At 36.0% G+C, this 15,744-nt stretch overlaps 1 protein-coding gene across 3 annotated transcripts in view; it reads left to right on the top strand.

The window, feature by feature from the left end:
- Positions 1–1,918: 1,918 nt before the first annotated feature.
- Positions 1,919–15,744, top strand: part of LOC120423599 (bicaudal D-related protein homolog) — a 75,807-nt gene continuing 61,981 nt past the window's right edge. For 2 of the 3 annotated variants that reach the window (XM_039587487.2, XM_039587472.2), the window contains exon 1: positions 1,919–2,135. Coding sequence is in view for 1 of the 3 variants with exons in the window: in XM_039587464.2 (XP_039443398.1) it covers positions 2,273–2,293 (21 nt within the window). In the remaining 2 variants the exon portion in view is untranslated. Of the gene's footprint in view, positions 2,136–2,257; positions 2,294–15,744 lie in introns of those variants that run through there. The other variant, XM_039587464.2, reaches the window with a different exon arrangement.

Below are 15,744 nucleotides of genomic sequence, written 5' to 3'. Positions count from 1 at the left end.
TTAATGGTAAACAATTAGGCATTTGTGAAATATTTAGATCCCTACGAAAATTTTTTTGAAACTTTGTAATCAAGACTGACATTGCAAAAGGGCGTAACAAGTCGATATAGAAAACGCCAAAGAAAGTTTGCACAACTTTTAGAAGCATAAGAAATCGGAATCTCTGAAAATACCTTCTGTTATCCTTACGTTATCTTATATGTTAAATATATTATGATATTATGCTAAACAAATTTATGTTATGAAAATTCTACTGAGGCCGCTGCAAATGTTTTTTGAAGTTTATGTCCCTCGACTCGACACTGGCAAATATAAAAATTTAAATAACAAGCCATGGTATTACCATTTGAATGAAAAAAGTGTTTTAAAATGCATTTTACACCTGCCCAGTTGTTATGCAAACATTACTTTTCAAAATATCTAAGTATTGACAATTTTTTTGTTTTCGCCGAAAAAAAAACTTTTCGCAGTACTGTACAACGGAATTTCTCAAAAGTTAAAAATATTTTTGATCGATCCCAGACATGCAAAAAGTGATTTTAACCCTCTACAACCCAACCCCGCCTTTAGACGGGCTTCGATTTAAAAAATCGCCAAAAATCAATTTTTCAACCAATTTTTGATATTTAAAAAGCATTGGAAAGAAGAACTCTTAAAATTTTAGAAAATTTATGGGTTGGAAGTTTTACTTGTTTGTGACTTTGCCAATGTTTTCAAAAATGTATTTTTTTTAGGTGTCAACTTTGGCTGTGTTTTTTACTAACATTTCCTATAATTTAAGTAAAAAGAAGTATGCAGTATTTTTTCTAGTGTCCCAGACTATGTATGCATCTACGCATTTTTTTTACAATTTAAATGATAATGGTGCCATTTTATAGCAGAAAATGTGAAAAACGAGCAAAAAATTGAAAAAGTGACTGTAAAAACATGAAAAAATTAGATAGGCAAAATGTAATGATAGGAGGTGGTAGAATAGGCCAAATACTACCAAAAACAAACATAAACTAAACAAGATAAATGCAAATTAAAATACTAAAAATAAAACAAGAAAAACATAAAACAAGAGAAGTAAAGTTTTTCGTAGAACAAAAGTTGCTCAAAATGACCTCCTGAACACGAGAAAAATAAAAAAATCGAAAAAAAAATTTGGGCAGTAGAGGGTTAAATGCAAGAAAATGCATTTTAAATTGTTTTCAGTTGATTAGGAATCTCTTTCGACAAAAATGTTGAAGTTTTTTGAAAAGAAAATTTTTGCCCTCTGTTTTTTCGGAACGATTTTGAAAAGGGGGGCGACATAAACTTTGAAAAAAATATGTGCAACGGCCTCATTAGTTTTCAAAATATCCAAGTATTAAAGAGAGATAAAAAAAACATTTTTTCATTTAAAAAAAAAACTTTTCAGGGGCTGTACGTCGCACTTTAACATATTAAAAATGATTGTAGACGTAACGGAATGCATTTGAAATCAATTCGTTGATTTTTTTAATTATTAAAAAAATGCCACCAGCTTTTTAAAAATTTAGAAAAATATTTGCAGCTTAAGTATAAAATAAATAAAACTTGTTTATGAATCTTTCTCCTTTTTGCATTGTTAATTCCAAATTCTTCCAAACACAAATAATGACCCCACTCATTCATGCAATCCAAACGCAAGCCACGACAAACAAACAAAAAAACCCATCACACTTCGTGACGCTACCATTTCACCGTACCGTGCCGTGACTCGGAACCTCTCAACAAAACTCCACCTGACTCACTGCTCTCGCGGACTTTCCGTCGTCTTCGTCACTGCGCGCGCTCGTCGCTTGCTTTGGTCGTGCCGTCGTCGTGGTTACCACCCGAGCCTCGACCGACGAAGAACACCCGAAGCGAGGCCAGGTGTTCGCGTTTTTGTGCACACCTTTGCCAGCGGACTCTTCGGTGGCGCACTTTCAGTGCGGTTAGAGTAGCGTTCGAGTGCGGGAGGCACAATTGCCGTCGCGCGGTGGTTTTTGTTGTTGTTGTTTTCGGGTTCGTGGTTTGTTTTTTCTTTTTTTTTTTCGTTGACGGTTTCTGGTGTTTTCTATTGTGTGATTCGCGAGTTCCTCGCGAATATCGCGTGTGTCTGCGGGAGCTGTCACCGGAGTACAAGACTGGTTAGCATCGATTCCTTGCGGGTCGCTGACGAAGGTTCTGCTGGGGCGGACCTTTGTGTTTGTTGTCCTGTTGTCGTTTACCTTGGTTGCTAAGGTTCCTTTGAAATCGATGTAATCGCGCGCGTAAAGTCCTGTTAATGGCAGCCTCGGCAGCCAAGGTAACGGCGGTTCATAGCCTGCTTCGAAGTCACTAGCTCGCGCTCATACTTTCGTGTCCACTAAAACGAACCAAAAAACCTTCCAAAATATTGGCGCATCGATCGGGGCCTGCTCGGATGTCGTATTTTGGGGTTTTGGTTTCTTTGTCGCTCTCGTTTTTTTCTTCGTGCGTGATCGATTTCACCTAGTTTTTTTTCTTCTGAACTGCCCCCACCTTTAGGGGCGTTCTTGCACGAGTGTAAGTGTATGGTTTGCCAGTGGCGTCGGCACGAAGAAAATATTTGACGTAACGCGCGATACTTATTGTTGGTGCACTAATTTCCTCGCGTGATTAGCCAATCGCAGATGATTGAAAGGGAAACATTAGTGAAGAGAGTGGAAACATAACGAAATTAACGGGGAGAGGGAGAGCAAAAAATGGAAAATATCGCCGAAGATGGTGCAATGAAGAGAGCAACAGAAAAAAATATCAAGATATTGACGCTTCCGTGCGCCGAACAGCAAAGATTGGAAATTTTCGTTCGCTAAAAACTTTGATGGATTTCGGCGTAACCGCAGCCCGGTGTGAGTGAGTGTGAAAAGAAGAGAGCTAAAGCACAAGTGTATCGACATGTAAGTGAGGCAACGAATTCAGCTGTTTCTACACGCGGTGGAAAGTGAACAAGTGTGCGAGTACTCACTGTTTTGTGCAACGACGACGACGGTGTAATTGTGCTAATGAGACGGTTAATTTCGCTGCTGGCCTGCTGCGATCGATGGTGTTCATAACGTGCGCGCTGCTGCGAAACCGCAAAATTTGTTATGTGTTTACATATTGACGTTATGGCTACTGGCTGATCAAAACAAACTCACATATGAGAGACAAAGCAACCGATGACCGATGTCAATCGCGAGCTGATGAAGCGTGATCAGTGGTTGGAATGACAGCGGCGTGGGGACGAGAGAGTTATGAAAACATTTTTTTTGAAGCGATTGGCGATCAGTAAGTAGGCGAGGAGATGCGCTTCGGCATGGGCGAGAGAGCGAGTCAATTGACAGCAAGCGAAGGTCGCGAGAAATGACAACTGCGGATTCTTGTTTTTTTTTTGCAAGTTTGTAACAACAGAAACATCGTAAAAGAAACTGTAAGAGTTTCAGAATGATGGCGTTAAATGGTTCAATTTTTAAGATGAAAACAAAAAGTCAAAGTAGTTGTAGACATAACCGGTATGCCGTTGGACTACGTAATTTAGGTTTATCTTTAAATATCTCCAGGGCACCCAATCCTTCTGGAATGTATTAACCCTATTTATCTATTTATTTTCATATTACAACGTTATCTTTTTACCTGTTGTTTACTAACCAAAGTTGAAAAAAATCTGGAGTTTTTTGGACAAGGTTCAATAGGCAAAATTTCCAAAACTTCCAAATGCAATTTTGTTTTTGGACTGTTAAAAAAATTGAAGAAATCTCGGATAAGTTTTCAAAAAGCCGTAAGAGCCATTGGTAAACAAAGTCCTTTTTGCATCGGTATTCGAACTAATTACGAAAAACCGATATCAAAAAAGCTCGAGATTGTTCATCTACACGTCCTTCAAGTGCCCCATTATGGTGTAATATAGTTGTATGGAAAAAAATAAAATTGTTCAAATCTAATGAGCACAGCAACGTTTAAGTTCCTAAACAACTCCCCAAAGTTTGGGAACGATTGGTTTAGTCCTCACTTTGCGCAAAGCGATTCAATTTTCTATGGAAATTTGTATGGGGAAAATCATTTTTTTGGATTTTGATATTTATAAATTTCACGCATCACGCTGTACTTAAACCAGATTCATATTCGAATACTCTGAAATATGCTCTACAACTTTCCCGAAGAGAGTATGGTGCTAACTTGCTCCTATAAAAAGATACAGCGTGTTCAAAACTCGTCTAAAACGTGTTTTTTGCTCGAAAATCACGTTTTTGACGAGTTTTGAGGACGCTGTATCTTCTTTCAAGGGCAAGTTAGCACCATACTCTCTTCGGGAAAGTTGTAGAGCACCTTCCAGAGCATCCGAATATGAATCCGGTTTAAGTACAGCGTGAAACTTGGATTTTTTAAATATCAAAATTCAAAAAAAAATATTTTTCCCATACAAATTTATATGGAAAATTGAATCGCTTTGCGCAAAGTGAGGACTAAACCAATCGTTCCCAAACTTTGGGGAGTTGTTTAGGACTCCAAAAGGGACTGAAAAAGTGCTGTACTGGAAAATCGATTTTGATATTACACCCTAGTGCCCCATACTTAAAATAAATGAAATTTTGTTTCATTTTCGAGAAAAACGAAAATTAGTGTCAGAGGTCACGGTGGCTCTTACGGCATTTTGAAAACTCACCCGAGCAATGTAAACTCGATTATCCGAAGTTCGGTTATTCGAAGGTTACAATTCAGGTTAGGCCGATGCAAATATTTTTCAAAGTCAACATGCTAAAAATGATTTTTTACGCAAGGGAATGCATTTTAAATTGATATTAGCTGATTGCACTTAAATTTTCATTAAAATTTGCATGTTTTTTGATTTTTTTTGCTCCCTCACATCAAATTAAGGTTCAAGTCAAATTTAAGTGCTTGATTTTGGTTATAACAAAAAGCATTTTCTTAATAATTCAACAAATAAGTTTTCGTGTTCAGCAACCCTTTTTAGTTGAATTTGAGTTGCTGATTGTCTTTTAGCATACCAAATAAATTTTCTCCGTATTTCAACACCGTTTTTCGTGATTCAATTATTCGAAGATTCGATTATTCGAAGTGAAATTTTTCCGAGGCCTTCGGATAATCGAGTCTGGACTGTATTAGATTAATATGTGTGGAAAAATATGAAGGATGCACAGTCTTCAATGCTAGTGGATGATTCACCTTTAAAAAGCAATGTATCAAATGCGCTGGCCTTTAAGCTTGGACTTGACGACTTGTCGCTCTTTCGACTATAATGAATAAGAAAAAATAGAGTAAAAATAATACGTAAAAGCTTCAAATTTTGGGCACAATCAGTTTATGACTTTTGTTGGAAAATTGAGTTATTTGAATTTGTAAAATAGACAAAAAATTACCTCTAAAAAATATTGTTGACCACTTTTACCGTTCCAAAATTGTGAGTCAATAAAGAAATGACTCCAATCGGCCAAAAATTGTGGATTTGATGAGTTTCGTATGACGGAGGGCACACATTTTTAAGAGCGGATACAGACATCGCGCAAGAACTTCAGAAAAAAAGTCTAAAAAATCAGGCTTGAGTTTTGGGTTTCGAGACAAAGTTTATCTAAAGAGTGCTTCAAAACCTGCAAAAAAAATGTTTTGGGCTTTTATTCTAGGATGATGATTACCAACCCTTCCACGAATGTTTCTAAGTAAAGCGTTTTTCCAAATGCAAATATTAAACTTTTTTTTGTAAGAAAGACAAAACGGAAAAAGGCCTTAAAACTGGCAAAAATGGTTCCAACTTACAATTTTATTCCCACGAGCTTTGGTTTAAGGTTAAAATGATATCAATTGGGTCCAGCACAATGTACAACCAAAAAAAAAATTAAAATTAATTTTTAAATCAATTATAAGTACTTTTTTTGCATCAAACTAAAGCAAAGTTATCAAAAAATGCTTTTAAGTATGTTTTGTTTCCGCGGTACAACAAAAAATATATGGGGCTTTAGGACACTATTTCCTTATGGTTTTTATTTGATCTTTTTTACAAGTTTTTTTTCCAGGTCGGGTCACGATTTTTTTGTCTTGCCATTTTTCATTTCAATAGTTGCTGAAATACCTATTACGTACTGAATGATTTAAGAATTGAAAATTGGTAATTTTGCGCAATTGTAATTTATGCATTGAAAAGTAATTTTTTAGGAGTGTATCCGTTCTTTGTTGAGTTTTCCTTTCTATTATTAACAAATTTGAATTTAAAATATATTTTTTTTAATTAACATTTTCAAAAAGTTTTAAATTGCATCATTTTTCACACTGTTATCAAGATTTTATATCTTGAACATGGTGCTCATCGAATTATCACATTTCGGTTAAAGACACTTTTCGCAGTAAAACAATAGTTATACATTTTCATTAGCATATTTTTTTCTGAATATTTGGCAACCCTGTCTGTGACTTTCAATGCTTCTTGTTAGAACTGTTTTAGTTAACAATGGCATTTCGAACCTTAAGTATGGGTTTCAAAATAAAAACATCACTTGTTCAAACTATCAAACCAAGGGGAACAGCATCTAATTCCAGCGTGCCTCTTATGTTGTCATATCAGCACTTTGACGTTCAATTACAGCTCATAAAATGCGTGTTCAACTGAAATCGGTGTTAAATAGTACAATAGGAAGTGAGCAAGCAAGTTTCTATAAACAGTTTTAGAAAATAAGATGATTAAATAGCGAAAATCAGCAAAATGGATGGAGTTGGGAGCGAGTGCTTAACCCGCCAAACATACGAGAATTTCCCCTAAAAACTGAAATTTTAGTTGGAACACTCAATGAGTATTTATTTTTATTGTTCCTCCTTTCCTATAAGACCATTGCAAATTTTATTTCAAGTTTCTGTCCCCCTATTTTTAAATTTCTCCAGAAAAAAATACAAAAAATATTATTCACTGCACTTGAATAAAAAAATACACATTTTATATCGATAAATGGGGTTTTCTTTTTTTTCTTTTTGAAAAAGCATATCTCCAAGTGGCTCAATCAGTGAAAGGTTTTAAAAAAATATAAAGACATTTAAAAAAATAGCTAACAAAATTGTGATTTTTTTTTGGTAATCTCTAACTTTTTCAAAAGCAGAATTCTGAGATATAAGAATTTTGGCATATAAATTGAACTAAAAGTACGATGCGTCTCCATCGAAATGTGTTTTCAATACATTTTGCTGTGGACGTATTGTACTTTTAGTTCGATTGATATTCCGAAATCCGAAATCCGATCCCTATCGACCTCGTCTAGACCCGAGGGGCAAAAACTTAAAATTAAAATGGTGACACCCTAACCATCTCAAAATTAAGGTATATTCGTAAAAGTTTGTAAGAAACTTTTTTCTGTAAAACAACAAACATATTTAATCAAAAAGTTCTGTTATATATTTTGAAACCATACAAAATTTTAACAGTCAAGATTCCTTCAAAGATATACAGTTATACATCACATCCAATAAATTAACCCTCTACAAACCAACCCCGCCTTTAGACGGGCTTAGATTTAAAAAATCGCCAAAAATCCATTTTTCAATCAATTTTTGATCTTTAAAAAGCATTGGAAAGAAGAACTCTTAAAATTTTAGAAAATTTATGGGTTGGAAGTTTTACTTGTTTTATGTGACTTTGCCAATGTTTTCAAAAATGTAATTTTTTTAGGTGTCAACTTTGGCTGTGTTTTTTACTAACATTTCCTATATTTTAAGTAAAAAGAAGTATGCAGTATTTTTTTTAGTGTCCCAGACTATGCCTCTACGCATTTATTTACAATTTAAATGATAATGATGCCATTTTACAGCAGAAAATTGAAAAAGTGGCTTTAAAAACACGAAAAAATTAGATAGGTAAAATGTAATGATAGGAGGTGGTAGAATAGGCCAAATACTACCAAAAACAAACATAAACATAACAAGATAAATGCAAATTAAAATACTAAAAATGAAACAAGAAAAACATAAAACAAGAGAAGTCAAGTTTTTCGTATAACAAAAGTTGCTCAAAATGACCTCCTAAACACGGGAAAAATAAAAAATTTCGAAAAAAAAATTTGGGCACTAGAGGGTTAACAAATCACAAATTACAACAAATCAAGAAAACTTCTTCATAAACTTAACCAAAATCAGCTGTCGAGCCACCCCCCATCACCACCCACATGACCCACCCGTTTCGAGACCGTTCCACAAACGACGAAACCGCGAGTGAAGTGAAAAAATGTAGCGTTCATTAACAGACTCCATTGCGGAATGCTTTTTTCGATTTTTTTTTTTCTTAAATCCATTTCGCACTCATCGGAGTTGTCCGAAGCGTCCGAAAAGAAAGTTCGCGCACCAAAAATAGGCGTAAATTTACACTCACACCAAATTCACACATACACACATTAGCGGCGTCAATTTCACGCCAAGAAATTCTTTCGCTAAACCGTTTACCTTCCTCCTCCTCGGTTGGGGAAGGTTAAAAGAAAGAAGCGTTTTGCAACGGAAGTTTGCGATTGTTTTTGTGCCGATTAATGCGCTTAAATTGTTCCGAGGTGTGAAAGAATTATGTGTGAAGAGTGTGTTTTTGATGGTTGATTAGGTTTGATACTATTTTTGGGGGTTCGTCTTGATTTATAACTGTGCATTAAATTGTTTTTGAGCCATTTTGGGACTCGATTAAACTAGAGGCCTTTTCTGATGAGATAAGTTAATGAGTTTAAAATGATTTTTTCAATAAAATTTTTAAATAAATATTTACACATTTCCGAATCAACACGAGAAAAGGGCGTATAATCATTTTGACAGTTAGAACTATTCCGCAAATTCCGAGAAAACAGCTTTCACAAAACTCGAATTGGAAAACAAAAGCTGGTTCCATAGTTATCTGTTGTCTCGAATTTTGTAAAATAGTTCCAGCTGTCAAAATGCTTATGCACCCTTTTCAAACATTGCTTCAGATTTGTGGCACTGAGGGTAAAAATAATCATTTGGTTCGAGGATAATACCGAAATTAATTTTAGATTTATCTGTCAAACCATGTTTGGGGCGTTTCTGACCCTCGGGTCATTCCCCGATGCACTATAAATTTGGTTCATGAATGACCCCTTACATATCCGCCCCTTTTGTGACAACCTCGCCATCTAGGCCACTGGCTAGAATACTTGCTCCGATTTCTGCGCTGAAACCAGGCCGGTACCACACGACCAAGTAGTAAATGCCGTGCCCGCCAGGGATCACAAAGTCCTTGATGCCATGGCCTGCTACGCTACTCTTGTTCACGGCGCTCGCGTGTCTTTCAGCAATCACCGTCGTCGCCTGATCGAAATCGAAAATGCTTGGAGTGACGTTTGGAAACGGCGTATTTTTGTGAACATTGACGTTTCGGTCATCTTCATCAGGGTTTGAAGTATTTATTTTTGTAAGAAATTTGACAGATGGAAGCTTTTTCGCCATTTTCAAATGTTTTTGTTGACACTGGTGTCGTAAACAGGCCGAAAATCCACCTCGACGCAGAGAAATTGGAGGTTATTCCTCTTTGTCTTCACGACGACCGCCCAATTGAAAAACCGCCTCGAAAATTGCCGCTCGATTTTCGATGTTTGTTTGGTTTCGCGCTGGAAAACCACACAGAAGCAATCGTTCGTCCAAGGTCTTCCAAATTCGGTCGTGAAGGTCTGTTTTGGACGAATCGGTTTCGTATTGTGGATGAATATTGATGAGGGTCGATCGACGGGAACGGGCGCGGCTTCTTCAGTATACTGAAACTTCCTGGGCCCCGTTACCAAAGGATCCCCGGTCATCCGTGACTTTGGACTACTGAGTCACCGCCGACGCGGATTGAACCGGTTCGCGGCTTTCCAAACCATTTCTCCGCGATGACCCAAAGTGATGATCGCAGCAACCCCTGAAGGTGACGCACCGTCAACTTCGAAACTTCGTTGTTGACGGAATTAATTATTCAATTCAGTTATTTTGGTCCAAAAGTACCCCTCGGAACGCGACGAGGGGTGATCCGCCGCAAGTTTCACCTGCTCAGCCGCGGAAAACGCGGAATAATATTACTGCTATTGTTGATCGCGCTGTTGGTGTTGTTGTTGGGGAGATGCGCACCCCAGACTCTCACCTTCTTCGAGGGGTCCGCCGCCGTAGACCGGCAGCGTAATTATTCACATTTTAAATGATGCGCCGAGGCGCGAAACTTTCGCTGTTGTTACCGCAGTTTTCCCCACCTGAATCTACAATACCGCGGCGGTGAGATCACGGGTCGCGTAGTAGGCGGACGGCTACTGCGATACACTTTTGGTTTCGACCGAGGGTTGCTCCTTTTTTGGGATGTTCACCCCCCTCTGATTTGCACCGCGAAGACGCAGAAATTGAGATGATCGTCTTGAAACGGGGAAAGAACAATACAAATTACCAAATTTAATTAAAATTGCTAGCTTTTCTTTGTGTTCCGGAAGCTAAACTGGCCCCCCTCCCCATGAATTGTATAACCCGCTGAAAACAACAACAAACTTGACTCATTCATGGCCAACCGTGTCTTGCTCACCTGACAGTTGGAGGTTTGAAATTTGCTCAAGTGGCCAAAGTCGTCGTCGTCGTCGCGCCAATAAAATGTGACTCATTGTGCGCGTTGACGTTGATAACATGCGCTGATAACAACACAGGGGGGAGCTTTATTCTGTGCGCTTATCTTATCTGCGCAAAACACGGTGAAAAGTGCCACACCGCGAACAAGTGGTTCGTGTTGTTTCGTTCGGAAACCTGATGAGATGAAATAAGAGAGATAAGGTAATTTTTTGTTACTGGTTACGGAGTTTTGAGTGCTCTTTAGCAGTTGCAATTGAACAAATATTTGTTTTCTAAAAAAGGTCAAAAGCCTCATTTAACTGGTTGTAAAAATACATTTTTGCAATTCCGTCGTGAAACTACTTACTTTTCCTGTCATTCTTGAACGACGAAATAGCCTACTTTTCTGTACCAAAAATAACAGAATCGAATAGCAACACTTTTCAAAATCAATGCTGAAAAGTTCTACTTTTCAGCACTGAAATGGGTGCATTGTGACATTTTCTGCAGCAAGCCCGTAGATCATTTTTGCCCGCGTGTAAACATTTCAGCGATCTGCAGTTCTCACCAACACATATAATGCTGGCCCGTCCCCGAGCAACACTCCAAAGAGAAGAATATGTTGGTGCTCTTTCACTCACATTTCATCATGCGTCTATGGCGCGGTGGTAGCGTGTCGGATCAACAACCAAGAAGTTGGTGGTTCAATCGTCGTTGTGTTGAGGGTTTTTTTTTGTGAAATAGAACCAAAAAGCCGTCGGTAATGTCGATAATTGTCGGTAACGGGCAAAAATGTCATACCCCTATATCGCAATTAATGCATGAGGACAGTTTTCATGCAGATTCTGAAATACTTTCATGCCGCCATGCATCACAATCATGCGACCGCCGTTTGGGTGTATCTTGGCACACCTTGAAAATGTAAGTGCGACAACTGGCCAAAGGGATTTTAGTCAGAACGCGTTTGACACACGTACATGGCCGACTATTGTAAACATTTTTAATTATAACATTTTGTATTTTGTCGATTTCTCTGGAACAACGAAACATTTTTGCAATCTTTTTAAGGCAATCTATACGTCTTGTGCAAATCTGCAAATTGCTTTCGAAAGAATGTAAACTGTACACTGTTTTCGAGAAATCAATCAAATAAAAAGTGTAACGCCTGCGCGTAATCAAGCTCAAAAATTTAAACGCGTTTAGCGTTTTAGTTTTAAATTACATGTTTTTCTTTCCATTTTCGTTAATTTTTCCCTTATTTTGACGTATCGATTAAGGGGTCACATACATGTAAATCAGCAAAAATATCAGAGGTTGGTTTGAGCACACACTTAAACTTTTTTTAAACCTGTTTTCTGGGCATTAAAATATATATTTTCAACTATTATCAAAATAAATTTGAAGACATTTGGTTGTATAATTGCCGAGATATAGCTATTTTAAGTGAGCAGTTTAAAAAAATGGGTGCCACGATATCTCCTCACTGCTTTGACCAAATCGGCTCAAAATTTTGGTGAAGACTCGTTAAACCGGTCCTGTGTGCATGACGAAGGCCGATTTTCAAAAAGTTTATTTGAAAAAAAGATAAAAATATTTCTATGTTTTTCATATTAAAAATTGCCAGTTTTTGATTTTTGTATTTTTTTTAAATACATTAAAAAAGCATGAAAAATTAAATTACTAGCCATGGTATTAACATTTGAATGAAAAAAGTGTTTTAAAATGCATTTAACACCTGCCCAGTTGTTTTGCAATCATTAGTATTCAAAATATATAATTCGCCGAAAAAAAATCTGTTTACGGTTCTGTAGATTTGGATTCCACGACAATTGAAAATATTTCTGATCGATCCCAGACATGCTAAAATTGTTTTTAAACGCAGGAAAATGCATTTCCAATTGTTTTCAGTTGGTTAGACTACCTCCCCCCCCCCCCCCCCGATCTTTAAAATCGGTCCGAAAAACCAGGGGACAATACAAAAAATTTCAAAAAACTTTAAAATTTAAATGGAAAAAGTAGTCTAACCAACTGAACTGGGGGGCGACATAAATTTTGTAAAATATTTGCAACGGCCTTATTTGAAAAAACTAACTTAATCCACCTATGTGGTTGATGCCTTCCTCACTTTTTACCAACACTGGGTAATATGAGTGGTTTGGACACATATTTCAGCTATTTTTTTGAATCCAGAAAAAAACGTACACACATATATACTTAAGTTAACTCGAGACAAGGTTGCCAGATCTTCAATGTTTTGGACTCGTTGGAAAGGTTTTTCGATAACCTAACCAACGATGGGTCGGATGATGGATCCGGACATAGTTTACATACATTAGATCTAGGGTTTTTTCTCAAAAATTATTTTCCCTAAAAGAACACCCAGTTAGCAAAATCTAAACGCAGAAATATGTATCCTCCCTGCAAAGGCTTATGAATTGATCTCAGTTGAAAGGTTCTCCAAATCTCTGAATTGCAAATGTAACATCCTGGAACAGAACTGTTAAATTCTAATAAAAACACAATTGAATTGAATTGAAGTTTACATACATTTAAGTGAGATCCGGCTTCCAAAAAGTGCATCAATATCACTTAAGTGGCCATATCTCGAGACAGGGTTGCCAGATCTTCAATGTTTTGGACTCGTTGGAAAGGTTTTTCGATAACCTAACCAACGATGGGTCGGATGGTGGATCCGGACATAGTTTACATACATTTAAGTGGGATCCTGCTTCAAAAAAGTGCATCAATATCACTTAAGAGGACATATCTCGAGACAGGGTTGCCAGATCTTCAATGTTTTTGACTCGTTGGAAAGGTCTCTCGATTACCTAACCAACGATGGGTCGTATGATGGATCCGGACTTCGTTTACATACATTTAAGTGAGATTCGGCTTCAAAAAAGTACATAAATATCACTTAAGTGGTCGTAACTCGAGACAGGGTTGCCAGATCTTCGATGTTTTGGACTCGTTGGAAAGGTCTTTTGATTACCTAACCAACGATGGGTTGGATGATGGATCCGGACATAGTTTTCATGCATATAAGTGAGATCCGGATAAATGTGAAAACACATTTTTATATATAACTTTTGAACTACTTATCGAAACTTCAAACAATTCAATAGCGATGTATGGGACCCTAAACCTTGTCGAATGCAACCGGTTTGATCAAAATCGGTTCAGCCAGTGCTGAGAAAACTTGGCAAGAATTTTGAACACATACATACATACACACACACACACATACACACACACACACAGACATTTGTTCATTTTTCGATTCTGAGTCGATAGGTATACATGAATATAGGTCTACGAGCTGTATTTCAAAAGTTCATTTTTCGAGCAGGATTATAGCCTTACCTCAGTGAGGAAGGCAAAATACGCATAAAACCATAAAAATTAATGACAAGGCCTAATGGGTCATGTTGACTCAAAAAAATCAAAATTTCTAAACTATCCAATAATTGTTACATGGTTCTTAAAGTCATAATACCATTATTACCCAAAAAAAAAATAATTAAAAATTCAGGCCTGATCTGCGGTTAAAAAATCAAAATTTGATATTCTCAAAAATTCTTCACTTGATAATGCAAAAAAAAAAAATACGGTTACTCAAGGTATTAATTTATATTCGATTACCTACACAAGTTTTATTCCTATTTATTTCATTCCGCAAAATGCTTTCCTTGATTTTTGTTACTTAAAAATTGATTTAAAAGAAAAACACTATTTTTATTTTGTGTTAGGGGAAACATGCCATGCCATCAGAACATTTCAGAATGTGCAAAAAATCTTTGACCAAGGAATAACTTTTTGAAAAAAACTGTGATTTAAAAAATAAATAAGGCCGGTGCAAATATTTTTTGAAGTTTATGTCCCTCGAATCTGACCAAAGTCGAGGGGGGGGGGGGGGTGGGGCAAAAAAATAAAAAAAAGAATAAAAATTGAAATTACGAGCCATGGTTTCAACATTTTAATGAAAAAAGTGTTTTAAAATGCATTATACACCTGTCCAGTTGTTTTGCCATCATTAGTTTCCAAAATATCCAGGTATTGACGAAAATTTTATTTTTTGCGATTTTTTTTTGCGGTGCTATACATTGGAATTTCATGAAAATTCAAAACTTTTTTAAACAAGCCCAAACATGCTAAATATGATAATCAATGCAGAAAAATGCATTTTAAATTGTTTTCAGTTGATTAGACTTCTCTTTTCATGGAAATATTGAAGTTTTTTGTAAAAATATTTTTTTGCCCTATGATTTTTCAGACCAATTTTTAAGGGGGGGGGGAGGCGACATAAACTTTGAAAAATATTTGCAACGGCCTAAATGAAGAAGAACAAATTTGTGACGTAACTTTTAATTTTACTTTTTACTAAATTTTGATAAATTGCATCTTTTGCAAGTTATAACTATTTTAAGGAAACTTTTTTGATAAAGTCTCAATTTTGTTATTATTTAAAATAGTGCTAATGTTTGCCCATTTTGAAAAATACAATATTTTCTAAAAGCTACAAAAAAAATCCCTACCTGCTACCTTTTTAACTTTGCAGATGCGGCCTTTTGTAAGGGCATTGGGAAATTTTTTTTTTTTTCAGGGGTCGACTTTGTTTGTGTTTTTGACTAATATCCTCATGTATATTGTAGGTCAAATTAAAAATGCAGTCATTTTGGCTCTGTCCTACTTTATTTTTTGACGCACTTTGTTGCTACTTTAAAACTAATCAATAAATTTTCTAAAGACGAATAAAAAAAACAGTCAAAAAAGTGTAAAAGTGGCAAAAGGGTAATTAATGAAAAACAAGATAAATGCAAATTAATAAAAATATAGAAACTGAATGCAGAAAAGTATAAAACATGAAAAATGAAGTTTTTGTAGAACCCAAAGTATTTGTTTTTACAAATTATTCAAAACTGTAAAAAAATGTTGAAAGGGAGGTATGAAATCACAAACCACCTAAACAGAAATCTGTTCATCATTGTTAAAATTCATACAGATATTAGAATTAATTTGAATTTTAGTGAATTGAACATATTCTATTTCATTTGAGAGAAACTAATTTCAAATGAATCATCTCTAGTCCAATTAAAAGATAAAGCATTTTAAACATTCTTGAATTGGATTCAAGCAAAATGTTTTGATTTTGGTTTTGAATTACACAAAAAAATTGAACATTACAAAACATGCTTCAATTTATAA

The sequence above is a fragment of the Culex pipiens genome, chromosome 3, assembly GCF_016801865.2.
Source record: "Culex pipiens pallens isolate TS chromosome 3, TS_CPP_V2, whole genome shotgun sequence".
NCBI classification, from domain to species: Eukaryota; Metazoa; Arthropoda; class Insecta; order Diptera; family Culicidae; genus Culex; species Culex pipiens.
The sequence above is the reverse complement of the archived record's forward strand: the minus strand, read 5'-3'. Positions and strand labels throughout refer to the sequence as shown.